This window comes from Nicotiana tabacum, chromosome 6 (assembly GCF_000715075.1).
Source record: "Nicotiana tabacum cultivar K326 chromosome 6, ASM71507v2, whole genome shotgun sequence".
Lineage (NCBI taxonomy): Eukaryota > Viridiplantae > Streptophyta > Magnoliopsida > Solanales > Solanaceae > Nicotiana > Nicotiana tabacum.
In genome coordinates this window covers 130,491,975-130,518,071 of record NC_134085.1, presented here as the reverse complement: position 1 = coordinate 130,518,071, position 26,097 = coordinate 130,491,975, and the positions used below count along the sequence as shown (strand labels likewise).

The 26,097-nt window shown below is 39.9% G+C and overlaps 1 protein-coding gene across 1 annotated transcript; it reads right to left on the bottom strand.

The window, feature by feature from the left end:
* Positions 1-4,710: 4,710 nt before the first annotated feature.
* LOC107808260 (uncharacterized) lies at positions 4,711-6,066 on the bottom strand. The gene has a single exon (XM_016632767.1). The coding sequence runs from the start codon at positions 6,064-6,066 to the stop codon at positions 4,711-4,713; it is 1,356 nt and encodes a 451-aa protein (XP_016488253.1).
* Between the last annotated feature and the right edge of the window lie 20,031 nt (positions 6,067-26,097).

The window sequence follows — 26,097 nt, the reverse complement described above, 5'->3', positions numbered from 1 at the left end:
ATACCCCTAGTTCAAAGATCTGGTCCACTTTAATTGATTTTTTAGCTGTTTTTACATATATTAAGAAATTCGCCGTAGTATTAATTAACAACAAAATTGACCATAGTAACCTTAATTTATTCATTGGAAATATAACAAATACTTTTAGGTTCTTTACTCCAAGGGTGACTTTGAAAAAAAGAAGTTAATTTCTTTTTGATATCTGAAAAATCAAGTATTGTGGATCACAAAAGAATACCAAAAAATCAATTAAAATAGACGGAAGGAGTAAAAGAATTCGAGAAAATGTTTTCTTTCGTTAGTTTTGTTACTCTCTTCCATTGTGGAGTGATTTCTTATTATCCATCAGTGAAGGGAGGGTCTCATATTATCTTGATGATGCATAAGATAATAAATACAAACACAGAAAGGGACACGACCTAGAAAATTTGTGTATTGTAGAGAGCCAGGAAAAAAAGAAAAAAAAAAGATCTTCCGTAGCCAGACATTGATCTTGGAACCTCTTGAGTTTATGTTCAAAATATGCTAGACGCGAGTTCAATTCACAGCCATTCATATACAGATATGGATTACACATTCTAGCCAAAATTTGCTCAGCTTATCCAATGTGGATTTGCGAAAAGAAAAAGAACTTCCATGTACTCACGGATGTTGACAGGCTCTCTTTTTCTTTGTAAGAAAGCAAAACATTCCATCTCTTTTGTCTCTCCCCTTTCTATTTTTCGTTGCTCTTTATTTCAGAAAGGGATGTCGTGATACAATATTTTCCTACATATCATGTGCTATTTCCCTCTTCTTTATATTCACGAGAATCCAAATAATTCCAAGTTACCAACTCATACTTTAACATCAAACTAGCGACTGAACGGACCAGATATGAAAACATTCTCAATGGATTATTGGAGTAATTATTAAATCACTCAATCAACTAAGCTTTAATTCCAAACTAGTCAGGCATCAAATATGCGAATTCACTATTTCCATTCTAATCTATTCCTCCATATTGAAGAATCTAAAAATTTCCATAATACTAAAAGGGGAAGAGAGCAGGGGATAACCACAGCAAACAGTTATGGAAGATAATTTCTGAACAAAGACAACATGGCTTTTAGATATCAATATATCCACAAACTATCAAAATCATGCTTGTTAATTTATTGTTCTCTCGGATCGGTAATGCACATGAAAGGCAAATAAATGATGACGGAGATAATCTAGTTAATTAGTTTGCAACAGAACTAGACACTTAAGATATGGATTGCATCACTAGCAAAAGATTAACCAGAACTATAGCTAGTTATAGCAACTGAATCAGGATGGTTATCTACTATAGCAGTAAGTTCTTGCATAGCTAGCAAAACCAAAACACATGGACTGTTAACAACAGAAGCATATGGACAGCAGCAGAAATGATCTAAAGTTCAAGAAATAAAGTGTGGTCACAGCTTCATTTAAAGCTAGTGGAATATAGTAACATGAGCTCGCAGGTATTTAAATACGTAACAAAATATATGGATAACAGCAGAAGTCATCAAAATTACAAGAAATATAGTGTGGTCTCGGCTTCCTACAAAGCTAGTGGAGTAAGTAACAAGACCAGACTGAACCTGATGCTTTCCTGCTACATTGTCATAGCTGAAATTTGAACCTTGCTACCTTCATTTGATAGATTAATGTAGACTTTAGAAATAAATTGATAACAGAAATGAGACTATCCATATTTTTATCCTTGTTCTTAAGCTGCAGTGCTGCACTGAAAACATCTTGGAGTGCCAGTAATAGCTAGCATTAAGCAATAACTAATGATTTTTTTTGTTGTTGATAATTAAGCAATTCTAATGAGTAAGAAACATTAATATGATATTTATGTGGAGGCCAATGTTGCACGGAACATACTCGAATTAGCAAAAGACAACATAGAATCATACTCAATCTGCCCCTTCTTTCAACTTCTTGCAAACTAATTCTATTTCTAATGGATTACAAAAGTACCTTTAAAATTGAAAATTGTGTAATGTTCTCTTATCTTCCACCAAAATGAAGGGAGGATTACATTTTGTCCGGATGATATGACAAAGATATACATAAAAATATAGCAAGGGCCACAACCTAGATATATGTGTATTCTATGCCACACAAAAAAAAGTATCTTCCCTAGCCAGATATTGATCCTGGTCCCCTCGACATTTACGTTCATTTGTGTCCGACAATGTCTAAATTCATAGCCATCCATCTTAGGTCTGGATCACAGAATGAAGCCAGAATTCGCACAGCTTATCCATTGTGAGTTTACAATAAGATAATGACAGATAAAGAATCAACTTTACACGTTTACCTAAAAGGTGGGACATTGTTATTTTCTCTGTTTCTTTACAGGCAAGTGCTACCAAGACGCATTCCATCTCCCTCTCATTTCTAATTTTCTCTGCGCTTCATTCCATAAAAGGACATGGTGCTTCAATATTTCCATATACTGTTCTAAGTTCCTCTTTTACCACAATTAAGATCCGCAAGAATCGAAATAGCTCCTATTCACCAATGTATACTTAACATCAAACTAGTAACTGAATCAACAGATTCTAACCACAAGCCCGATAATTACATATCTCAATGGACTTTCCAGCAATAACTAAGCAACTAATAAAAAGTAAAAGGAAAAGAGTCAAATGGCATGTCATTAAAATTGAGCAAGCTAATATCTCCATAGTACTTAAGGGTAAAATTGGAATAAGAAACAGGGAATGACCACAGCATGTTTTAAGTATTAGGCAAACCCATTTTTTAGCATAGATGGCATGCAACTTCCTGGCATTTTATTAACTGTTAAAAGTAATATCTAAATATTCATTTTTCTGTCCCATTAGTTATGAACATGAAGCTCCTATTTATCTATCTTCTGATAGCCTCAGTGACCTACGGCAAGAAAATTAGGACAGAGATAATCTAGTGAATCACTATGCCAACAATAACACAACTAGACAATCAACATAATAGAGAAATCATATTTATTGTGAAGCATAAATTTAAAATGTAGCTAGGCAAGGCTTGATCTCATAGCAAGTGAAGAAAGATGGATGTCTGTTCTAGCTTCAGGTGCTTGCATAGCCAGCAAACCAGTAGTGCTGCTAACAAACAAACTATGACCAGACTACATAAAATTCAAGAATGCAGTGTGCTCACAGCTTCACATAAAGCTAGTGGAATAAGTAAGGTGAGCAAGCTGAACCTAATGCGGTCCTGATACACTGTCTTTGGCTCAAAATAATGAACTTCATTTGTAGTAGATTAAGTTAGCATTCTAAAACTAAAATTGATAACGGGAATGAGACTTGCCAACTCTTTCCTTGCTCTTTCAGTGCCAGCAATAACTTCTGTTAAGCAATATCTAACAATTTTTTTGATAATCATTAAGGTGGTATTTATCGCTCATCTCTTATAATATTGCACACAACATACTTGATTTACCAAAAACAATATATAACCATACCACATCTGCTCCTTCGTACAACTTCTTGAAACAAATTCTACTTCTAATAGATAGAAGAATATTTCTAAATTTGAAATTTTTTAGAGTTATAATCATCAGTAAAACAGACCTCAACTGTCCAATATCAAGATTATGTAAAGGTATTAACTTCACTCTTGTCATACCACAAGAAGCATCCATGAAGTAAGAACACTACTTTTTGTTGATTTTTAACTTCATAACGCTGTGCATCTTTTTTATTTTATTAGCTGTATCATTGTGCATCTTTTAATTGCAGTAGATTATAGGGAGCTAGCTATTCATTTACAAAAGTCATATGCAATATTCAAAAGATCACTTGAGTAATGGCAGCAACTTCATCTGATGTTTGACGAAACAACTTAATTGTTAAATAAGGAATAATTTAGTTCCTCATAAGCTAAGTGATTGCCACTATCCCACAAAACAAAGCCAGATTCAATTAATTATTTTCCTTCTCCAGAAGATATGTTTTATATTTACAAAAATCAATGTTCCTTGCAAAGATATTTTACTGCCAAGTTAGACAGGCAACGCAAACTGTTTTTGAATATTTGCATGAGATAACTGATCACAACTATACATACACACATAAGAATGCTTTGCATTCTGTACAAGATACAAATGAATCGTGCTCTGCAGAGTATGAATTATTGGCTAACTGTCTTTGATTACGCTGGACATTCTTATTGATTAACCTAGAACTAAAAGTACAAGCACATAAAGCATGAACATGTTAAGTCAAGGTCACAAGTTCTGGCTCAAATATCATGCACTGTTACATCAAAGGATCTTATATTTGATCATTTTAGCAATTTGTTTCATCTTTCAAAGTGAGTTATTGCGCCTTGAACTGAGAGCAAGGAATAGCATCTATTGGTTTGAAACCAAACACACCACTTCCAAGTAATTAGTGCTAGATTCATAACTATCTTCAAATAGCTAATGCAATCTAGTGGTAAAATCACAAAATGTGCTCTTTTCAAACATCTTAAGGCCGAAAAAGGGAGAAAATTAAATTATACTCTATAAAAATTTCAGAAGTCTAACACAAAATTGCACCTCAAAAGTGGAAGTTTATATTTCGGGGAAAAACTATGAAAAAAAGAACAGTTGAGGGGTATTGTTACACTGTGACACTCATGTGTAAGCGCTCATAAAATCAGAAAACTTGGCTGCCTAATGTGAGCCGAGTAAACAAAAGATCAAGAGACATATAAGATTCCCTGTCTAAATAGAGCAAGAGTTGCTGAAGTATAAATGGTCCAAACAAAGAGAACCCACCAGGCCAGAAACAATGCCACCTCTTTGTCCAGCAGTGAGCAAGGCAATAAGCTACATATCCCTTGGAAATCTGTAATCAAGTCGCCACCAACTTGAGACAAGCCAACGAAGAGAAATACCATCGATGCAGGCACAAAAAATTGCAGAACCACTAAGCACACAAAGTGATTGTGCAGGAACACCTTGGCCCTACTATAACCCAAGTCAGGAACTTTGCTCGCGTGCAGTCTCTGGTACCAGCACAAAACTGCTTCGTTCAAGTACATCTGCACATTTGATCGCAGAGATACAATCTGCAAAAGGCTCGAAACCAACAAACACCAGCGCCTAAAGCTACTGAATTCTGACGGTTTCATACCCACATTTCCAACCAAATCCCTAACATGTCCAACTCTTGCATTTTGATCAATAAGTAGGTCAGCAAAGGGTTTCACCCAAAGCAATGAGGTCAAAACCATGGACAAATAGTTAGCATGAAGAAGCAATCGAGCAAACCATCCACAAGAAATAATGGATAAATTGCAGCGTAGCTGATCAGTCCCGAGCCAAAAGGCATGAGCAATCCTCACAGCTGGCATATACAAAAACCAAGAAATGCAGCCCATTAAAACTGCAATAAACAACTTCTCAAACCCATGGATTGTTTCAAAATGAACATCAAAACTCCATTTAGGAACTGCCCCATGTACAAATGCAAGCGCCACAATAAAACCCAAAAAGCCCAAAACAACACTCAAGTGCTTCTCAGACAGCTTAGATGCAGATTTTTCAAAAGAAATCCTAAAGATCAAAACAAAAACCCTACAAACACCCAAAAATCCTAACAAAATGGGAATGAAAGAACCGTTCTTTAACACACCAGATTCCTCAGATTTCGCCAAGAATTGATGAAGCAACAAGCAAGAACAAGAAACAATAACAGAATTAAAAGCCCCACAAAAATCATTGAAATATATCCTTGTATGAAGATGACTGTCATTAAGCTTTAACCTAAAAATCTGAGCTTTATTTTCATCAAACTCAAATCTTTCCTTGGATTTTTTTCTGGGTTTAAGTTCAGAATTATCATTCGTACTACCTGGCCTACGAATGGCTGCCCGAACACCATTTGGGTTCGTGGGGGTAACATCATCTGGGTGGACGTATGTGAAAAGGCCTGAGAGGAAAAGTGCGGGGATCTTAATGAAGTGGAGTAATAGACTGAGGGAGAGAGCAAGGGTTGATTGGAGAAAGAGATTGCTGGATAAAAGTAGCAGTAAAGACGATGAATTGGGCATGATCAGCTCTCGGAACTGGAGTTTTGGAACGACACCAGTGAATCTTGAATGTATAAGAGGAAGATGGAGATCTCAAACGAATACAGCTATTGTATTCGGGTCGACAAGGTGGTTCCTTTTGGATCTTGGACTTGCCTTGTTTTGGACTCCACGTTATGGACATAAACTGTCCCATGGTTGTTTCGACTGTGGCATATTGTATTGTTATCTCAAAATAATATTTGTTTTGGTTATTTTATTAAAATTGATTGTATTGTATTGTTAAATTCATTATTTCGGAACAATCAAAAGTCCCTTTTTTTGAAATAACCGATTTGGTGTGGTGGGATTGTTTCCTATTTTTTTTCCAATTATGCCCTTACTTATTACTCCAGAATTCTATTTTACCCCTTTTATCTTTTTTTTTCTATTTTAAATCCAAATCTCCAACCTATAACCTACTTTGTTTTTTTCTAGAACTTCTGCCGCCAACGTTAGAGGTGTTTTGCCGCCGTCTGTTTTATTTTTTCTCCTAATTTGCTTTTAACTCAATTCTAATTAGTTGTGTTCCTTTGTTTTGCCTTCTTCTGTCTTGCTCCTTTGTTCTGCTTTCTTAAAATGTTTTGCCTTCTTCTGTTTTATTTTTTAAGATTATTTTTATACATAATTTTTGATAAATTTAATATTTAAACAATTGAGGGTATTTTAGTAAACTTATCAGTTACAGTACAATACGATACAGTCAAACCAAACAACAAAATATTATTTAACAATAACAAACAATACAATCTATCCACACATTGTATTCATAAAACGATACGATACAATACGATACGATACAATACAATACATTATAAAACAATGTGGAATAATGATCCAAACAAAGTATTAGTATTTTTGGGGCATTTTCATATATATATATATATATATATATATATATATATATATATATATATATATATATATATATATATATATATATATATATATATATATATACACACACACACACACACACCCCTCTCCCCTCTACTCTCTTGACTGGAAAAAGATAAAGCTCAAAATGACAGGTTGGGTCGTTACAGCTCGGATTTGAAGTAGTTCAATATCTTCAATGCAACTTCAAAAATTAAATATGAAGCTTTTCTAGTTAAATACAACTTGAGAAATCAAGTCTAAAGTTCTTTTATCTTTCAAATGCAACTTCAGAAATTCGAATCTTAAGTAGATCAATCTATTGAATGCAACTTCAGATTTTGAATCTTATGTTATGGAAGCTTGTTCTTCGAATTTCAACGATCCAATACACGATTCAATGCCCAAATCTACTCCAAAATCAGCTTAAATTTGAAACATAATTTTCAAATATCATAAAAGAACAAATCTTAATCATCAAAATGTCAAAACAACAACAAATTTAACAAACCTATTTTTGTAACTAAGAAGAAACTCTAAATACAAAGAAGAAGAAGAAGAAGAAGAAGAAGAAGAAGAAGAAGAAGAAGAAGAAGAAAACAGTAGTAAATTAAAGAAGAACAGAAAAGTGTATATATATGAAGTTATATAAAAATTGGGTATTAAGTTAAACTTTGTCTAAAAAGTGGGTACAAAGTCAATAGACGGCGCAAAACTCGCCACATGAGAATTTTGCACCATCTTTTGGGTCAAGTTAATTGTTGAGAGGGGGTGGAAGGTAAAATTGTCAGCAGCTTGTTTGGATGGTTGTTACCTATTGTATCATATTGTGTTGTTATCCTAAAACAATGTTTATTTTGATTGTTTAGTTAAAATTAATTGTATTTTATTGTTAAATTCATTGTTCTGGAATAATGAAAAGTTTCATCTTTTAAAACAACTGATTTAGTATGGTGGGATTATTTCCTATTTTTCTTTTTAATTATGCCCTAACTTATTACTTTATGTCACGATCCTAAACCCGAACCCGATCGTGATGGCGCCTCTCGTGAAGACAAAGTCAGCCAACGCTTTCCACATTCCAGTTTTTAAGCAATTAAACTATAAGAATTAAGTTTGCAACGTAACAAATAATCCCAAAGTAAGCAGTGAACATTACAGTTGCGGAATAAAATCCAACACAGCGATACCGGGTGTCACCAGTCATGAGCATCTATCAATTCTAGTACAAGTCTGAAAAGTCTACAAAACTATTATAAAGTCACTAATAAGGGAAAATAAATGAGATAAAGGAGGGAGAAATACGGGACTGCGGACGGCAAGCAGCTACCTAGTGAACTCCAAAATCTGCCGGGAGATATCAACTCTCGCTAGCAGGATCAGCAATGCCTAAATCTGCATACGGGGTGCAGAGAGTAAAGTGAATACTCCAACTCAGTGAGTAATAATCATAAATAAAGACTGAGAAGTACGAAATCACGTAAGGCACATAACAGGCTATAATGAAGCAGTAAAGCCAGTAAAAGTAAGGAAATATTGAAAATATGCAAAATTCCCTTTAGTTTAGTTTAAACTTCATAAAACGCCCTTTATAACAATTAAGCAAGTAAATAAATAATAGGCAATTAGGAAAGATAAACACATAAAGGATCGCCCCTCGGGCACAGTATCGACAAAATTTGCCCCTCGGGCAACATCTCAGAAACAATACCAGCCCCTCGGGCTATATCTCACATCACAATGGGTACCCACGCTCACTGGAGGTGTGCAGACTCCTGGAGGGGCCCCTTACGGCCCAAACACAATATCAAGCCATCTCGTGGCATCATCACTAGGCTCTCGGCCTTATATCAACAAGCCACATTGTGGCGTACAATCTCATACCCTCGGCCTCTAGTCATAATCAGTGTTTCCTCACATTATAGGCCCTCGGCCTTACTCAGTCAGAATCTCACAGCCACTCGGTACAGTAAAACATGGTGCTCAGCCCAAAATATCATTTAAGTGTTAAAGCAGAGAAAACATGGCTGAGTTATAAAAATAGTGGAATATAGCAAGACTAAGTTCAAGTATAAAGTCAGAACAGTGAGAAAATATCAATAAAAATCCCCTAAGGGTTCAAATAGTTGGCACGGGGCCCAAATATAGCATTCAGCCCAAAACATGATGATAGTAAATTGTTTTCAGTCAAATACGCGGTAAAAAAATCATTCAGGATGGACTAAATCACAATCCCCGATAGTGAACGACCCCACGCTCGTCATCTAGCGTGTGCCTCACCTCAATATAGCACAACGATGTGCAATTCTGGGGTTTCATACCCCCAGGACAACATTTACAATCATTACTCACCTCAATCCGGTCCAAACTCTAGCCCGCGACGCCTTTGCCCCTCGAATCAGCATCCACTCGCGTCGAATCTATCCAAAATTAGAATCACGGCGTCAAAATATGCTAAGGGAACGAAGCCCAAGCGAAAATAATCAATTTATAGCATAAATCCCGAAATTACCAAAACCCGACTCCCAGTCCCACGTCTCGGAATTCGATAAAATTCACATCAATGGATTCCTTATCACTCCCCGAGTTCATTTATACCAAAAACATCAAATCCAACCACAAACGACCCCTCAAATTCCAAATTCTAGGTCTCCAATTTCAAGCCCTAGTTCTTCAATTTTAGGCTTAAATTCCATGATTAATTAGGTAGAATTCACATTAGAATTGAGTAGTAAGTCCATGAATCTTACCTCCAAGTGTTTACCCTTGAATCCCTCTTTGAAAAACTACAAAATCGCTCAAAAATGATGGAAATAAACCCCAAAATCGCGGACAAGATGATTATTTAAACATTCTGCTCAGGCTTCGATTCCTTCTTCGTGAACGCGGTGAACGCCTCGCGTTCGCGAAGCATAAAATAACTTTGACCAAATATTCCTCTTCGCGAATGCGACATGCCCATCGCTAACGCGATGGTTCCTCAGACTAACTCTTCGCAAACGCACTCCCTCTCTCGCGAATGCAATGAACAAAATACCCTCCAACCCAGCTGCTCAATTTCCTCTATGCGAACGCGACTACACCTCGCGAACGCGAAGCACCTCAGCCCAGCCCTTCGCGAACACGGCGCCTTCCTCACGAACGCGAAGGCTAAACTCTCATCCTTCACCAGCTAACCCTTCGCGAACGCGAAGGTCTAATTTCTCTGCAACACTCAGCAGTTTTTCTGCAACTCCAAACAACATGAAATGGTCCGATAGACCACCCGAAACTCACCCGAGGCCCTTGGGACCTCAACTAGACATGCCAACATATCCCATAACCTCATTCAAACTTGTTCCAACCTTCGAAACGCTCAAAACAACATCAAAATACCCAATTCGCATCAGATTCAAGCCTAAGAATTCCAAAATTTTCTAAATTACGCTTTTGATCAAAAACCCAACCAAACCACATCCGAATGACCTGAATTTTTCACACACATCCCAAATGGCACAATGAAACTACTACAACTCTTATAATTCCATTCCGACCCCTATATCAAAATATCACCTGTCAACCGGAAAATGCCAAAAATATAATTTCGCCAACTCAAGCCTAAATCTACTCCGAACCTCCAAAACACATTCCGATAACACTCATAAGCCCCAAATCACCTCTCGAAGCTATACAAACCATCAGAACTCACATCCGAGCCCTCTAACTCATAAGTCAACATCCGTTGACTTTTCCAACTTAAGCTTCCTCAAAAGAGACTAAGTGTCCCAAACCTTACCAAATCCTTTCTGAACCCGAGCCAACCAACCCGATCATAAATAGAACCAATAGACAAAGCAATAAGAAGCAGAAATGGGGATAACGAAGCGGTAACTCATGAGACGACTGGCTGGGTCGTCACATCCTCCTTCTCTTAAATAAACGTTCGTCCTCGAACGAGTCAAGGAACATACCTGAAGTCTCGAATAGGTGGGGATATCTACTCCGCATCTCTCGCTCGGTCTCCCAGGTATCCTCCTTCACGGTCGACCTCTCCGCTGCACTTTCACCGAAGCTATATCCTTTGACCTCAACTTTCGAACCTGATGCTCCAAAATAGCTGTTGGCTCCACATCATAAGTCAAATCACCATCCAACTGAACCGTGATGAAATCCAGAACATGAAACGGATCCCCAATATATTTCCGGAGCATAGAAACATGAAATACCGGATGCACACTCGACAAGCTGGGTGGCAAAGAAAGCTCATAAGTCACCTCCCCAATCCTTCGAAGCACCTCAAAAGGCCCAATGAACTGAGGACTTAATTTATCCTTCTTCTCAAATCTCATAACACCCTTCATGGGTGAAACCTTCAACAGAACCTTCTCACCAATTATGTAGGACACATCTCGAACCTTCCTGTCAGTATAACTCTTTTATCTCGACTGCACTGTACGAAGCCTCTCCTGAATCGCCTTCACCTTTTCTAAAGCATCCTGCACCAAGTCTGTCCCCAATAGCCTAGCCTTACCCGGCTCAAACCAACCAATTGAAGATCTACACCACCTCTCATACAAAGCCTCATATGGAGCCATCTGAATACTCGACTGGTAGTTGTTGTTATAAGCAAACTCTGCACGAGGTAGAAACTGATCCCATGACCCTCCGAAATCAATGACACAAGCACGCAATATGTTCTCTAATATCTTAATAGTGCGCTCAGACTACTCGTCCGTCTGAGGGTGAAAAGTTGTGCTCAACTCAACCTGAGTGCCCAACTCTCGCTGCACAGACCTCCAAAACTACGAAGTAAACTAAGTACCCCTATCTGAAATGATGGAAACTGGGACACCATGCAATTGAACAATCTCTCGGATATAGATCTCTGCCAGCCGCTCTGAAGAATAAGTAGTACACACAGGAACGAAGTGCGCGGACTTGGTCAGACGATCCACGATCACCCAAATAGCATCGAACTTCTTCAAAGTCCATGGAAGTCCAACTACAAAATCCATAGTGATCCGCTCCCACTTCCAGTCTGGAATATCCATCCGCTGAAACAAGCCACCTAGTCTCTGATGCTCATATTTCACCTGTTGACAATTGAGATACCGAGCAACAAATCCCACAATGTCTTTCTTCATTCTCCTCCACCAATAATGCTGCCTCAAATCCTGATACATCTTCGCGGCACCCGGATAAATGGAATACGGTGAGCTATGGGCCTCCTCCAGAATCAACTCCCGAAGCCCATTTACATTGGGCACACATATCCGGCACTGCATCCTCAATACCCCATCGTCACCAATGGTCACATCTCTGGAATCATCGTGATGAACTTAGTCCCTAAGAACAAACAAATGCGGATCATCATATTGGTACTCTCTGATGCGATCATATAAAAAAGACCGAGAAACCACACAAGCCAATACCCGACTGGGCTCCGAAATATCTAACCTCACGAACGGATTGGCCAGGGCCTGAACATCAATTGCAAGAGGTCTCTCTCCAACTGGAATATATGCCAAACTCCCCATACTCACCACCTTTCGGCTCAAAGCATCAGCCACCACATTGGCCTTCCCCGGATGGTACAATATAGTAATATCATAATCCTTTAGCAACTCCAACCACCTTCGCTGCCTCAAATTAAGATCCTTCTGCTTGAACAAGTGCTGAAGGCTACAATGATCAGTAAACACCTCACAAGATACACCATACAAGTAATGCCTCCAAATCTTCAATGCGTGAACTATGCCAGCCAACTACAAATTATGAATGGGGTAGTTCTTCTCATGGGGCTTCAACTGACGAGAAGCATAAGCAATAACTCTACCCTCCTACATCAATACACAATCAATACCAACTCTCGAAGCATCACAATACACGGTATATGTACTTGAGCTGATGGCAAAACTAACACTAGAACTGTGTTCAAGGCTGTCTTGAGCTTCTGAAAGCTCTCCTTACACTCATCCGACCATACAAATGAAGCACCCTTCTGAGTCAACTTGGTTAAGGGCAATGTGATAGATGATAAACCCTAAACAAACCGGCGATAATAACTTGCCAAACCAAGAAAGCTGCGAATCTCTGTGGCTAAGGACGGCTTGGGCCAACTCTGAACCACCTCTATCTTCTTCGGATCAACCTGAATACCCTCGCTGGACACTACGTGCACCAAGAAAGATACTAAGCTTAGCAAAACTCACACTTGGAGAATTTTGCATAAAGCTTCTCCTCCCTCAATCTCTGCAACACAACTCTCAAATGTTCCGCGTGCTCCTCCTGACTACGCGAATACACCAGAATATCATCAATGAAGACTATGACAAATAAGTCGAGATAAGGTTGGAACACACTGATCATCAAATGCATGAACGTTGCTGGGGCATTGGTTAGCCCAAAAGACATCACCAAGAACTCATAATGACCGTATGGGGTCCTAAAAGCTATCTTAAGAATATCCGAGTCCCTGATCTTCAACTAGTGATAACTTGAACGGAGATAAATCTTGGAGAACACTCTCGCTCCCTGAAGCTGGTCAAATAAATCATCAATGCGAGGCAAAGGATACTTGTTCTTAACTGTTACTTTGTTCAATTGCCTATAATCAATGCACATCCTCAAAGTGCCATCCTTATTCTTCACAAATAGAACCGGCACCCTAGGTGACACACTAGGCCGAATGAACCCCTTATCAAGGAGTTCTTGAAGCTACTCCTTTAACTCCTTCAACTCCACTGGTGCTATACGATACGACAGAATAGAAATAGGCTGAGTGCCCGACACCAGGTCAATACCAAAGTCAATATCCTTGTCCGATGGCATGCCCGGCAGGTCTGCAGGAATCACATCGGGAAAATCCCTCACAACTGGAATAGAATCAATACTAGGAGTCTCTGCACTGACATCCCTCACAAAGGCTAGATACGAAAGACAACCCTTCCCAACCATACGCTGGGACTTCAAGAATGAGATTACCCTACTGGGAATATAATCAGTCACACCTCGCCACACAATCCATGGCACACCCGGTATAGCCAACGTCACTGTCTTGGCATGACAGTCCAGAATAGCACGACATGGAGATAGCCAATCCATGCCCAAAATAACATCGAAATCCACCATACACAATAGTAAAAGATCCACTCGGATCTCCAGACCCCCAATATTCACCACACACGACCGGTACACACAGTCTACAACAATAGTATCGCCCATCGGGGTAGATACATGAACAACTGAAACAAGAGACTCACGGGACATACCCAAATAACGAGAAAAGTATGATGACACATAAGAAAAGGTGGAACCAGGATCAAATAATATAGAGGCATCTTTGTGGTGGACTAAAACAATACTTGTAATAACAGCATCGGAAGAAATAACATCGGGTCTAGCCGGAAGTGAATAGAAACGGGCCTGACCGCCATCTGATCGACCTCCCCTCTAGGGTGACCCCTAGCTGACTGACCTCTACCCCTAGCTGGCTGGGTGGGTGATGATGAAGTAACTGGCACTGAAGCCGATGACTGACCCCTCTGCTGAGATGGACCTGCGAGACGACGAGGATACTGCCTCCACATATGACCTATCTCTCCACACTCATAGCAACTCCCAGTGCTGGAGAAGGGGACTGAAGGGAACCCCTCGTACCAGAATGACTAGCATATGCACCTGGCATAGAAGAGCCTTGAACTGATAGAGCACGGGACGGACTATGAGCTGGGAGGGCACTGAGTGATGACTGGCCCTAATGAGAACTGTGAGAACCATGACTCGATGACGCCCCACGATAACCTAGGCGAGCTGGCTGAGCATGCTTGAATGGACGACCTCTGCCGTGCTGAAACTGAACTCTCAAATGAGCACCACTATAACTACCAGATCCTCGAGGCCTCTTGGCCTCCCTCTCCTCTCGCTCCTAGTAACGAACAGACTCAATCTCTTGAGCAATGTTTACAACCTCCTCAAAGGTAGCACCAATCACCCTCTCCCTGGTCATGCGAGTACAAAGCTGATAAGTGAGGCCATCAATAAACCTCGTAATCCTCTTTAAATCTGTCGTAACCAACCAAATAGCATGGCGAGCTAACTCGGAAAACCTTATCTCATACTGCGTCACAGTCATCTCTCCCTGATGCAACCACTCAAACTGCCTGCATAGCTCCTCTCTGCGAGACTGTGGTATATACTTTTCTAGAAAGAGAACGGAGAACTGCTGCCAGATAAGGGGTGCTGCACCAACACGCCTACACCTCTCAAAAGTCTACCACCAATTGAAGGTAGTTCTAGAAAACTGATAAGTAGTAAAAGTGACCCCGCTGGTCTCCAGAATACCCGCTGTACGAAGCATCCTCTGACACTTATCCAAGAAACCCTGGGCATCTTCGCCCTTTGCACCACTGAAGGTCGGAGGCTGAAGTCTACCAAACCTCTCCAACCTATGCTACCCATCCTCTGGCATGGCAGGAACTACATAGTCCTAAGCAGCTGCAACCGAATGGGCTGGATGTGCCCCTGGCGTTTGAAGTCCCTACACGACCTGTTCAGGTGTGCAAGCGGCAGGAGTCGGATTGCCTCCTCCGGCCTGAGAAGTAGCTGCGGTTGTAGTGACTGAAACCGCCTGAGCTAGGCCAGTGAAAACTGATAGAATCTGAGCCAAGGCCTCCTGAAGACCCGAAATCACAATGGGCACAGCTGGTGCCTGAGCTGGTGCTGCTGGAGCGTCCACTGTTGGGACTTGATCCTGAACTGGGGCAGCTGGTGGATCTGCAGGTGCTGCCCTAGTTGCTGTGCAGGCCACACCTCTGCCCCTACCGGGACCACGACCGCGTCCTTGGCCTCTAGTGGACACAACTGGTGATACTGGTGGTTGTCCATCCTAACCGGTAGAGCGTGGCCTCACCATCTATGAGAGAATAGAATAACAGAAGTTTAGTACTCGGAATAATAAAGTCGCACGACAAGAATTTCAAGAATATGAATTTTTTCCTAAAGGTTCTGCAGCCTCTTGAAGATAAATATAGACGTCTCCGTACCGATCCGTGAGACTCTACTAAACCTGCTCATGACTCGTGAGACCTATGTAACCTTGGCTCTGATACCAACTTGTCACGACCCTAAACCCGGACCCGATCATGATGGCGCTTATCGTGAAGACAAGGTCAGCCGACACTTTCCACATTCCAGTTTTTAAGTAATTAAACAATAAGAATTAAGTCTGAAGCGTAATAAATAAACCCAAAGTAAGCAGTGAACATTACAGTTGCGGAATAAAACCCAACACAACCCGATACCGGGGTGTCACCAATTATGAGCACCTATTAATTCTAATACAAGTCTGAAAAGTCTACAAAACTATTACAAAGTCACTAATAAGGGAAATGAAATAAGATGGAGGGGGGAGGGGGAGGGGGAGAAATACGGGACTGCGGACGCCAAACAGCTGCCTCGTGAACTCTAAAATCTACCGGGAGCTCTCAACTCTTGCTAGCAGGATCAACAATGCCTAAATCTGCACATGGGGTGTAGGGAGTAAAGTGAGTACTCCAAATCAGTGAGTAATAATCATAAATAAAGACTGAGAAGTACGAAATCACGTAAGACACATAATAGGCTATAATGAACTAGTAAAAGCCAGTAAAAGTAAGGATACAGTGAAAATATGCAAAATTCCCTTTAGTTCAGTTTAAACTTCATAAAACGCCCTTTTTAACAATTAAGCAAGTAAATGACAGGCAATTAGAAAAGATAAACACATAAAGGATCGCCCCTCGGGCACAATATCGACAAAATCCGCCCCTCGGGCAACATCTCAGAAACAATACCAGCCCCTCGGGCTATATCTCACATCATAATGGGTACCCGCGCTCAATGGGTGTAGACTCCTGAAGGGGCCCCTTACGACCCAAGTGCAATATCAAGCCATCTCGTGGCAATATCACTAGGCTCTCGGCCTCATATCAACAAGCCACCTCGTGGCGTACAATCTCAGGCCCTCGGCCTCTAGTCATAATCAGTGTTTCCTCACATCATAGGCCCTCAGTCTTAGTCAGTCAGAATCTCACAGTCACTCGGCACAGTAAAACATGGTGCTCAACCCAAAATATCACTTAAGTGTTAAAGCAGAGTAAACGTGGCTGAGTTATAAAAACAGTGGAATATAGCATGACTAAGTTCAAGTATAAAGTCAAAACAGTGAGGAAATATCAATAAAAATCCCCTAAGGGTTCAAATAGTTGGCACGAAGCCCAAATATGGCATTCAGCCCCAAACAAGATGATAGCAAATAGATTTCAGTCAAGTACGCAATAAAATAGTCATTCGGGATGGACTAAGTCACAATCACCAACAGTGCACGACCCCACGCTCATCATCTAGCGTGTGCGTCACCTCAATATAGCACAACGATATGCAATGCCGAGGTTTCATACTCTCAGGATAATATTTACAATCATTACTCACCTCAATCTAGTCCAAACTCTAGCCCGCGATGCCTTTGCCCCTCGAATCGGCCTCCACTCGCATCGAATCTATCCAAAATCAGAATCACGACGTCAAAATATGCTAAGGGAACAAAGCCCAAGCGAAAATAATCAATTTATAGCATAAATTCCGAAATTACCAAAACCCGACCCCCGGGCCCACATTTCGGAATTCGATAAAATTCACATCAATGGATTCCTTATCACTCCCTGAGTTCATTTATACCAATAGCATCAAAATCCAACCACAAACGATCCCTCAAATCCCAAATTCTATGTCTCCAATTTCAAGCCCTAGTTCTTCAATTTTAGGCTTAAATTCCATGATTAATTAGGTAGAATTCACATTAGAATAGAGTATTAAGTCCATGAATCTTACCTCCAAGTGTTTCCCCTTGAATCCTTCTTCAATCCTCTTCAAAAGCTCCAAAATCGCTCAAAAATGATGGAAATAAGCCCCAAAATTGAGGACAAGATGACTATTTAAACATTCTACCCAGGCCTCGATTCCTTCTTCGCGAACGCGGTCAACGCCTCGCGTTCGCGAAGCACAAAATAACTTTGACCAAAATTTCCTCTTTGCGAACGCGACATGCCCATCGCGAACGCGATGGTTCCTCAGACTAACTCTTCGCGAACGCACTCCCTCTCTCACGAACGTGATGAACAAAACACCATCTAACCCAGCTGCTCAATTTCCTCTATGCGAACGCGACTCCACCTCGCGAATGCGATACACCTCAGCCTAGCCCTTCGCGAACGCGACGCCTTCCTCGCGAACGCGAAGGCTAAAATCTCAGCCTTCACCAGCTAACCCTTTGTGAACTCGAGGATCTACTCGCAAACACGGAGGTCTAATTTCTCTGCAACACTCAGCAGTTTCTCTGCAATTCCAAACAACATGAAATGGTTCGATTGACCACCCAAAAATGACCCGAATCCCCCAGTACCTCAACCAAACATGCCAACATATCCCATAACCTCATTCAAACTTGTTCCAACCTTCGGAACGCTCAAAACAACATCAAAACACCCAATTCGCATCGGATTCAAGCCTAAGAATCCCAAAATCTTCTAAATTATGCTTTTGATAAAAAACCTAACCAAACCACATCTGAATGACCTGAAATTTTGCACACACATCCCAAACGACACAACAGAACTATTACAACTCTCGAAATTTCATTCCGACCCCTATATCAAAATCTCACATATCAACCGGAAAACGCCAAAAATCCAATTTCGCCAATTCAAGCCTAAATCTACTCTGGACCTCCAAAACTCATTCCAATCACGCTCGTAAGTCCAAAATTACTTCCCGAAGCTATCCGAACCATCGGACCTCACATCCAAGCTCTCTAACTCATAATTCAACATCTGGTTGACTTTTCCAACTTAAGCTTCCTCAAAAGAGACTAAGTGTCCCAAACCTTACCAAATTCTTTCCGAACCCGAGCCAACCAACCCGATCACATATAGAACCGATAGACAAAGCAATAAGAAGCAGAAATGGGGAAAATGGAGCGATAACTCATGAGACGACTGGTCGGGTCGTCACACTTTATAATTCTATTTTACCATTTATCTTCTTTTTTTTAATTTTAACTCCAACCTATAACCTACGTTCCGTCTCTTTTTTCCTTTTGCCGCTTCCAACTCCAATGTCAGGTATAAGTTTTGCCTTCCTTTTGTTTCATTCTTTCTTCTAATTTGATTTTTTAATTTCAATTCTAATTACTTTATCTCCAATTAGATGTGTAATGTTGGTTGTTTTTAAGTGTACAAAGTGTTATTTATTTACCTTTGTTCTGCCAACTCCTTACTTTCGTTTCTTTGTTATTATTCTTTATTATTTTTTATTCTAATAATAGTTAAAAAAAATTCTTCAGTTTTTTGCTCTTGTTTTCAAGTTACAGGTACTTCTTTTCTTATTTTTTCCAGTTACTATCTGTTTAATTCTCCTATTGTATTGCAACTAATCTAGTTGTTTCAATAGTTAACCTCCTATTACACTGAAATTATATATGATTATTTTGGAGATTCTTATTTATATAATATAAGTACTTGATGATTAGTATGGTTTGCTAATGTGATTCACCAAGTATTATATACTCATATATATATATATATATATATATATATATATATATATATATATATATATAAAGTAAATAGAGACTAGTATAGGGTATAATATTGTTAAACACTACTTCGAAAAAAGTTATAAACTACTGAAATATACAAACAAAAATCCTTAACATTGGATTCCTAGTCCGAAAAATATGTTATTTAGAAGATAAAAGAAAGACAAAAAAAGAAGGACAAAAGCAATAAAACAGATTCTTAAACTTCTTTATATTTTGAAGATAAGAAGATTGAGGTGATTCACTATAATTTAACAAAATATATAATCTCAAAAGTTCAAATAATGAATATAGTTTGATAATGTGATTCACTTAGTTAAAGCCATGGTTGTATATTTTCTTGTTCGATACGTAATATTGTTTTCCATGAAGAAGGGTTCTATTTTCGATTCTGGTTTATTTGTATATAATTAATTAGTTGATGCATCTCATATAATTTTACTATAGATAGATGATCATAAAAATCAAGATAATAAAAGATATTGAGACAAGTGAGCTCTTTAGCTGCATATGTTGCTTGTTTAGTAGTTACTTGGTTTTGGACTTATGCACGTGAAAATGATCTATGTACGATCACACATGACATACGACTTGAAATTGAATAAGTCAGAGATGAATTATTAAGTCATTTACTCTCAATTGAATGTCACGACCCAAAACTCAACCTATCGTGATGATGCCTATCATGGTATTAGAAAAGCCGACAACTCATAAATTACCAACACTTTTAAATTTAAAATATACTAAATCGGGTTTTTAATAGGTGAAATTCTCATAAATCTGGATAAAATGACATAACTCAATACAGAAGTTTTCCCAAAACCATGGTGTCACTGAGTACATGAGCATCTATATAATACAAGTCTGGAATACTGTCTAAGAAAAACTGAAACTGAATAAATAAGACTGAGGGATAGGGGAGGAGAGTCAAGGCCTGCGGACGCCAGGGCAGCTACCTCGATAATCTCTGAATGTCTGAACTCTGAGAATCAGCAATGGTCGTGACTAGATACCTGGATTTGCACACGAAGTGCAGGGGTGCAACGTGAGTTCAACTAACTCAATAAGTAACAAATCTAACATTTGGACTGAAAGTAGTGACGAGTACGAGTATTATAGTCTACATACAACGTTAACAGTATGGAAAGTTACAGAAAATATGACTGAGATATCTCAGAAATTTATAATCTACAAGTAATGGTACAAAAATTTAAACATGCTTCCAGGTTTAGAAATAAAGCTCAACACAGTACAGGGTAGATCAAACCCAGGGCAGATCCAGCCCAAATGCAAATAAATCTAGGGCAGAACCAATCCAAATGTAAATCAATAGCAGTTGTGCTCACTGTAGATGTGCAGACTTCAGAGAGGCAAATCCAGCCTAAACGCTATAATAAGCCAAATCCTGGCATGAATCAATAAAGCCTGCTGCGGCGTGCAGCCTGATTCCATAAATATCACTCACAAAAGACCCTCAGCCTCACTCAGTCATTAATCTCTCCAGTCTCTCGGGCTCACATGGATCATGATAATCAACCCAAACAATGATGATATAATGTATCAATAAAGGACAACCGAGACTGAGATATAATATGCAAATAATAGCTGTGACTGAGTACAAAATGGCAAACTAAGCAAATAATTCAACATGTAACACGACCTCTGTGGGTCCCAACAGTACCAACACACAACCTAAGCATGATTTCTAACATAACTGGCAGCTCAATTTCTCAAACACATGGTGAAAATACAGATAACGACAAGATTAATCAACTATAGAGTTCCATTGAATCGACCAAGTCACAATTCTTAAGGTGCACACCCACACGTCATCATCTAGAATATTCGTCACCTCAACACAAGTCACATAACATGAAATTCAGGGTTTCATACCCTCAGAACCAAGTTTAGAAGTGTTACTTACCTCAAACTGTGCAAAACTCTACTCCAACAAGCCCTTGCCATGCGATACGACCTCCGAATGCCTCAGATCTAGCCACAAACCATTCGATACGATCAACTCAAGCATAGGAATAAGTTTCATATAAAAATGCTAAGTTCTTAATCAAAAGACAAAAAGTCAACTCAAAAGTCAACCCCCGACCTAAGTAGTTTTCTCAAATCCGATATAAAAATCTCGCTCAAATTCCCAAAATTCAGCCTAAGTAGTTTCCTCCATTTTTTCCCAATTTTTTTTAACCCAAATCACTAATTAAATGATGAAATATCTTCACCTACTCTATTCATCCATCCACCGAAGAAGAATAAGAAAAAGAAAAAGCATATTAACTCCTCTAAGAAGAAGAAGAAAAAGCCTGGTTAGCCTTTTGAGAGTGTATCTTTTTCTTTTCTTACTGAGCAACCTTTTTTATACACATAGGGATCCTTGAACATAAATCATTCACCCCTGATGGTTGGTAGGGGAAGTGAGTGGGGGCGGATCCTAGTCTAGCTCAGACTCTGCTAGTGACTAAAGGTTGAAGGGCGCTGGACCATTCTATTAGTCTATGCGAGGTAGCAAAATTTAATATAAAATTACCATTCTATAGAGGTTCAGATCCAGATTCCTGGATAGGTTGTGCCGGTCTAAATCAAAGATATAATCATGGAATTTAATCAAAACTAAGTAAGAATTACTTACCCCAATCACTCCCTTGAAAATCTCTCTAAGAATCGCCTCCAACCGAGCTCCCAAAATCAAATTTTGTAAAATGACTTAAACCCTTGTTTTTGAAATATTTAAGTTCTGCCCAGGTGTCCTTAATCGTGATCGCAAAAGAATCTTCGTGATTGCGAAGCACAAACTCCACTACCCTTGAACTTCCTCTACGCGATCACATACAAACTCATGCGAACACGAAGAATAGGCTTCCCAGGTCTACGCGATTGTGATAGAACCATATGTTCGGATAGAAAAACGCATGACCTCAGCTGCTGCCTCCTATACTCTACGCGAACGCGACCTTAGCCATGCGTTCGCGATTCACTGTATTCCATAACTACGCGATTGCAGTCCCCATCTCGGAACGCGTAGAACAAAGACCTCCACTGCCTAATTAAGCCTACGTGATCGCGGACTTTCCTACGCGGTCACGTATAAGGAAACCAGACCTGAACACCATAAATCTTCAGTAGTTTTCTAAGTCCAAAAATTGATCCGCTAACCATCCAAAACTTACCCAAAGCCCCCTGGACCACAATCAAATATACCAACAAGTCCTAAAACACAATACGAACTTAGTCGAGCCTTCAAATCACATCAAACAATGATAAAACCACGAATCGACATTGATTCAAGCCTAATGGACTTTTGAACTTCTAACTTCTACATTCGATGCCGAAACCTATCAAATCACGTCCGATTGACCTCAAATTTTGCACACAATTAACAAATGACACAACGAACCTACACCAACTCCTAGAACCCCAATCCGAGCCCAGTACCCATAAAGTCAACTCTCGGTCAAACTTCTCAATTTCCAAAACTCCCAATTTTCCAACTTTCGCCATTTAAAGCCTAAATCAACTACGGACCTCCAAATCACTATCCGGACACACTCCTAAGTCCAAAATCACCCCACGGAGCTTTCAGAACAATCAAAACTCCATTCCAAAGTCGTTTACACACAAGTCAATATCCGGTCAACCTTTTCAACTTAAGCTTCTAAACTTGAGTCTAAGTGTCTCAACTCATTCTGAAACATCAAACCGGAACCGAACCAACTACCCCTGCAAGTCACATATAAACTATTAAGCATAAAATGAGCAGTAAATGGGGGAATGGGGCTATAAGTCTTAAAACGACCGATTGGGTCATTACATCCTCCCCTTCTTAAATAAATATTCGTCCTTGAACGAGTCTAGAAACATACTTGAAGTCTCAAATAGGCATGGATATCTACTCCACATCTCCCACTCGGTCTCCAAGTAGCCTCCTCAACTGGCCGACCTCTCTACTACACCTTCACTGAAGCTATGTCCTTTAACCTCAACTTTATAACCCGCCAATCCAAAATGTCCACTGGCTCCACATCATAAGTCAAATCACCATCCAACTGAATCGTGCTGAAATCCAAAACATGAGACAGATTGCCGACATATTTTCGAAGCATAGAAACATGAAATACTGGATGAATACTCGACAGACTAGGCATCAAGGAAGCTTGTAAGCCACCTCTCCAATCCCCCGAAGCACCTCAAACGACCTAATATACCGAGGGCTTAACTTTCCCTTCTTTTCGAACCTCATAACACCCTTCATGGGTGAAACCTTGAGCAGTACCTTATCCCCAACCATGTAAGATATCACGAACCTTCTGATCGGCATAACTCTTCTCTCTAGACTGCGCCATGCGAAGCCGATCCTGAATTAATTTAACCTTGTCCAAAGCATCCTGAACCAAGTTAGTATCCAATAGTCTAGCCTCACCCAGCTCAAACCATCCTACTGGAGAGCGACACTGTCTCCTATACAAAGCCTCATACGGAGCCATCTGAATGCTCGATTAGTAGCTGTTGTTGTAGGAAAACTCTGCGAGCGATAATTATTGATATCAAGAACCCCAAAATCTATGACACAAGCGCGTAACATATCCTCTAATATTTGAATAGTGCACTCAGACTGCCCGTCCATCTGAGGGTGAAATACTATACTCAACTCAACCTGTGTGCCCAACTCTCGCTGTACGGTTTTCCAAAACTGCAATGTAAACTGCATGCCCCGATCTGAAATGATGGACACCAGCACACCATGAAGGCAAACAATCTCGTGGATGTAAATCTCAACCATCCGCTCCAAAGAATAAGTAATCCTAACTGGAATGAAGTGCGCAGACTTGGTCAACCGATCCACAATCACCCAAATAGCATCAAACTTACTCGATGTCCGTAGGAGTCCAACTACAAAGTCCATGGTGATACGCTCCCATTTCCACTCCGGAATCTCAAGCCTCTGAAGCAATCCACCTGGTCTCTGAAGCTCATACTTCAGCTACTGATAGTTTAGGCACCAAGATACAAACCCTACTATATCCTTCTTCATCCTCCTCCACCAATAGTGCTGCCTCAAGTCCTGGTACATCTTTGCGGCACCCGGATAAATGAAATACCACGAACTGTGGGCCTCCTCAAGAATCAATTCACGTAGTCCATCTACATTAGGCACACAAATCCGACCATGCATCATCAACACCTTATCATCCCCAACAGTAACATCCTTGGCATCACCGTGCTGAACCGTGTCCTTAAGGACAAGCAAATATGGATCATCATATTGGAGTTCTCTGATGCGATCAAATAAGAAAGACCGATAAACCACACAATCTAGAATCTGAATGGGCTCCAAAATATCTAATCTCACAAACTGGTTGGCCAAGTCATAAATATTAACTGTAAGAGGTCTCTCACTAATAGGAATGACTGGAAGGCTACCCTTACTCACCGCCTTTCTACTCAAGGCATCGGCCACCACATTGGCCTTCCCAGGATGATTCAAAATAAAAATATCATACAGCTCCAACCATATCTGCTGCCTCAAATTTAGATCCTTTTGTTTGAACAAGTGTTGGAGACTCCGATGATCTGTAAATACCTCACAAGACACACCATAAAGATAGTGCCTCCAAATCTTCAATGCATGAATGATGGCTGCCAACTCCAAATCATGGACATGGTAGTTCTTCTCATGGGGATTCAACTGGCGCGAAGCATAAGCAGTCACTCTACCCTTCTACATCAAGACACACCCAATACCAATCCGAGAAGCATCACAATATACTGTATAAGAACCAGAAGCTGGAGACAGAACTAGAACTGGAGTTGTGGTCAAGGCAGTCTTGATCTTCTAAAAGCTCTCCTCACACTCATTCGACCACCTTAAAGGAGCACCCTTCTGGGTCAATTTGTTCAATGGCGATGCAATAGACGATATACCCTCAACGAATCGACAATAATAACTAGTAAACCCGAGAAAGCTCCTAATCTCAGTAGCTGAGAACGGTCTAGGCCAACTCTAAACCGCCCCTATCTTCTTTGGATCCACCTCAGTCCCCTCACTGGACATTACGTACCTCAAGAATGCCACCGAACTAAGCTAATACTCATAGTTGGAGAACTTGACATAAAATGTCTCCTTCCTTAGCCGGTGTAATACAACCCTCAAATGCTGGGCATTCTCCTCTTGGCTATATGAGTACACCAGGATATCATCAATGAATACTATAACAAATGAGTCGAGATATGGCTAAAATACACTGTTCATCAGATGCATGAATGCTGCTAGGCTGTTGGTCATCCCAAAAGACATCACAAGGAACTCATAGTGACCATAACGAGTCCTAAATGCTGTCTTTAGAATATCCAAGTCCCGAATCTTCAACTGGTAATAACCAGACCTCAAATCAATCTTGGACAACACCTTCACTCCCTGAAGCTGGTCAAATAGATCATCAATGCGTGGAAAATAAATACTTGTTCTTGATTATAACTTTGTTCAACTACCTATAGTTGATGAACATTCACATAGT

What these genes read in the sequence shown, in the direction of transcription:
- LOC107808260 (XM_016632767.1), bottom strand. Translation starts at nt 6,066, where the DNA reads ATGCCCAATTCATCGTCTTTACTGCTACTTTTATCCAGCAATCTCTTT.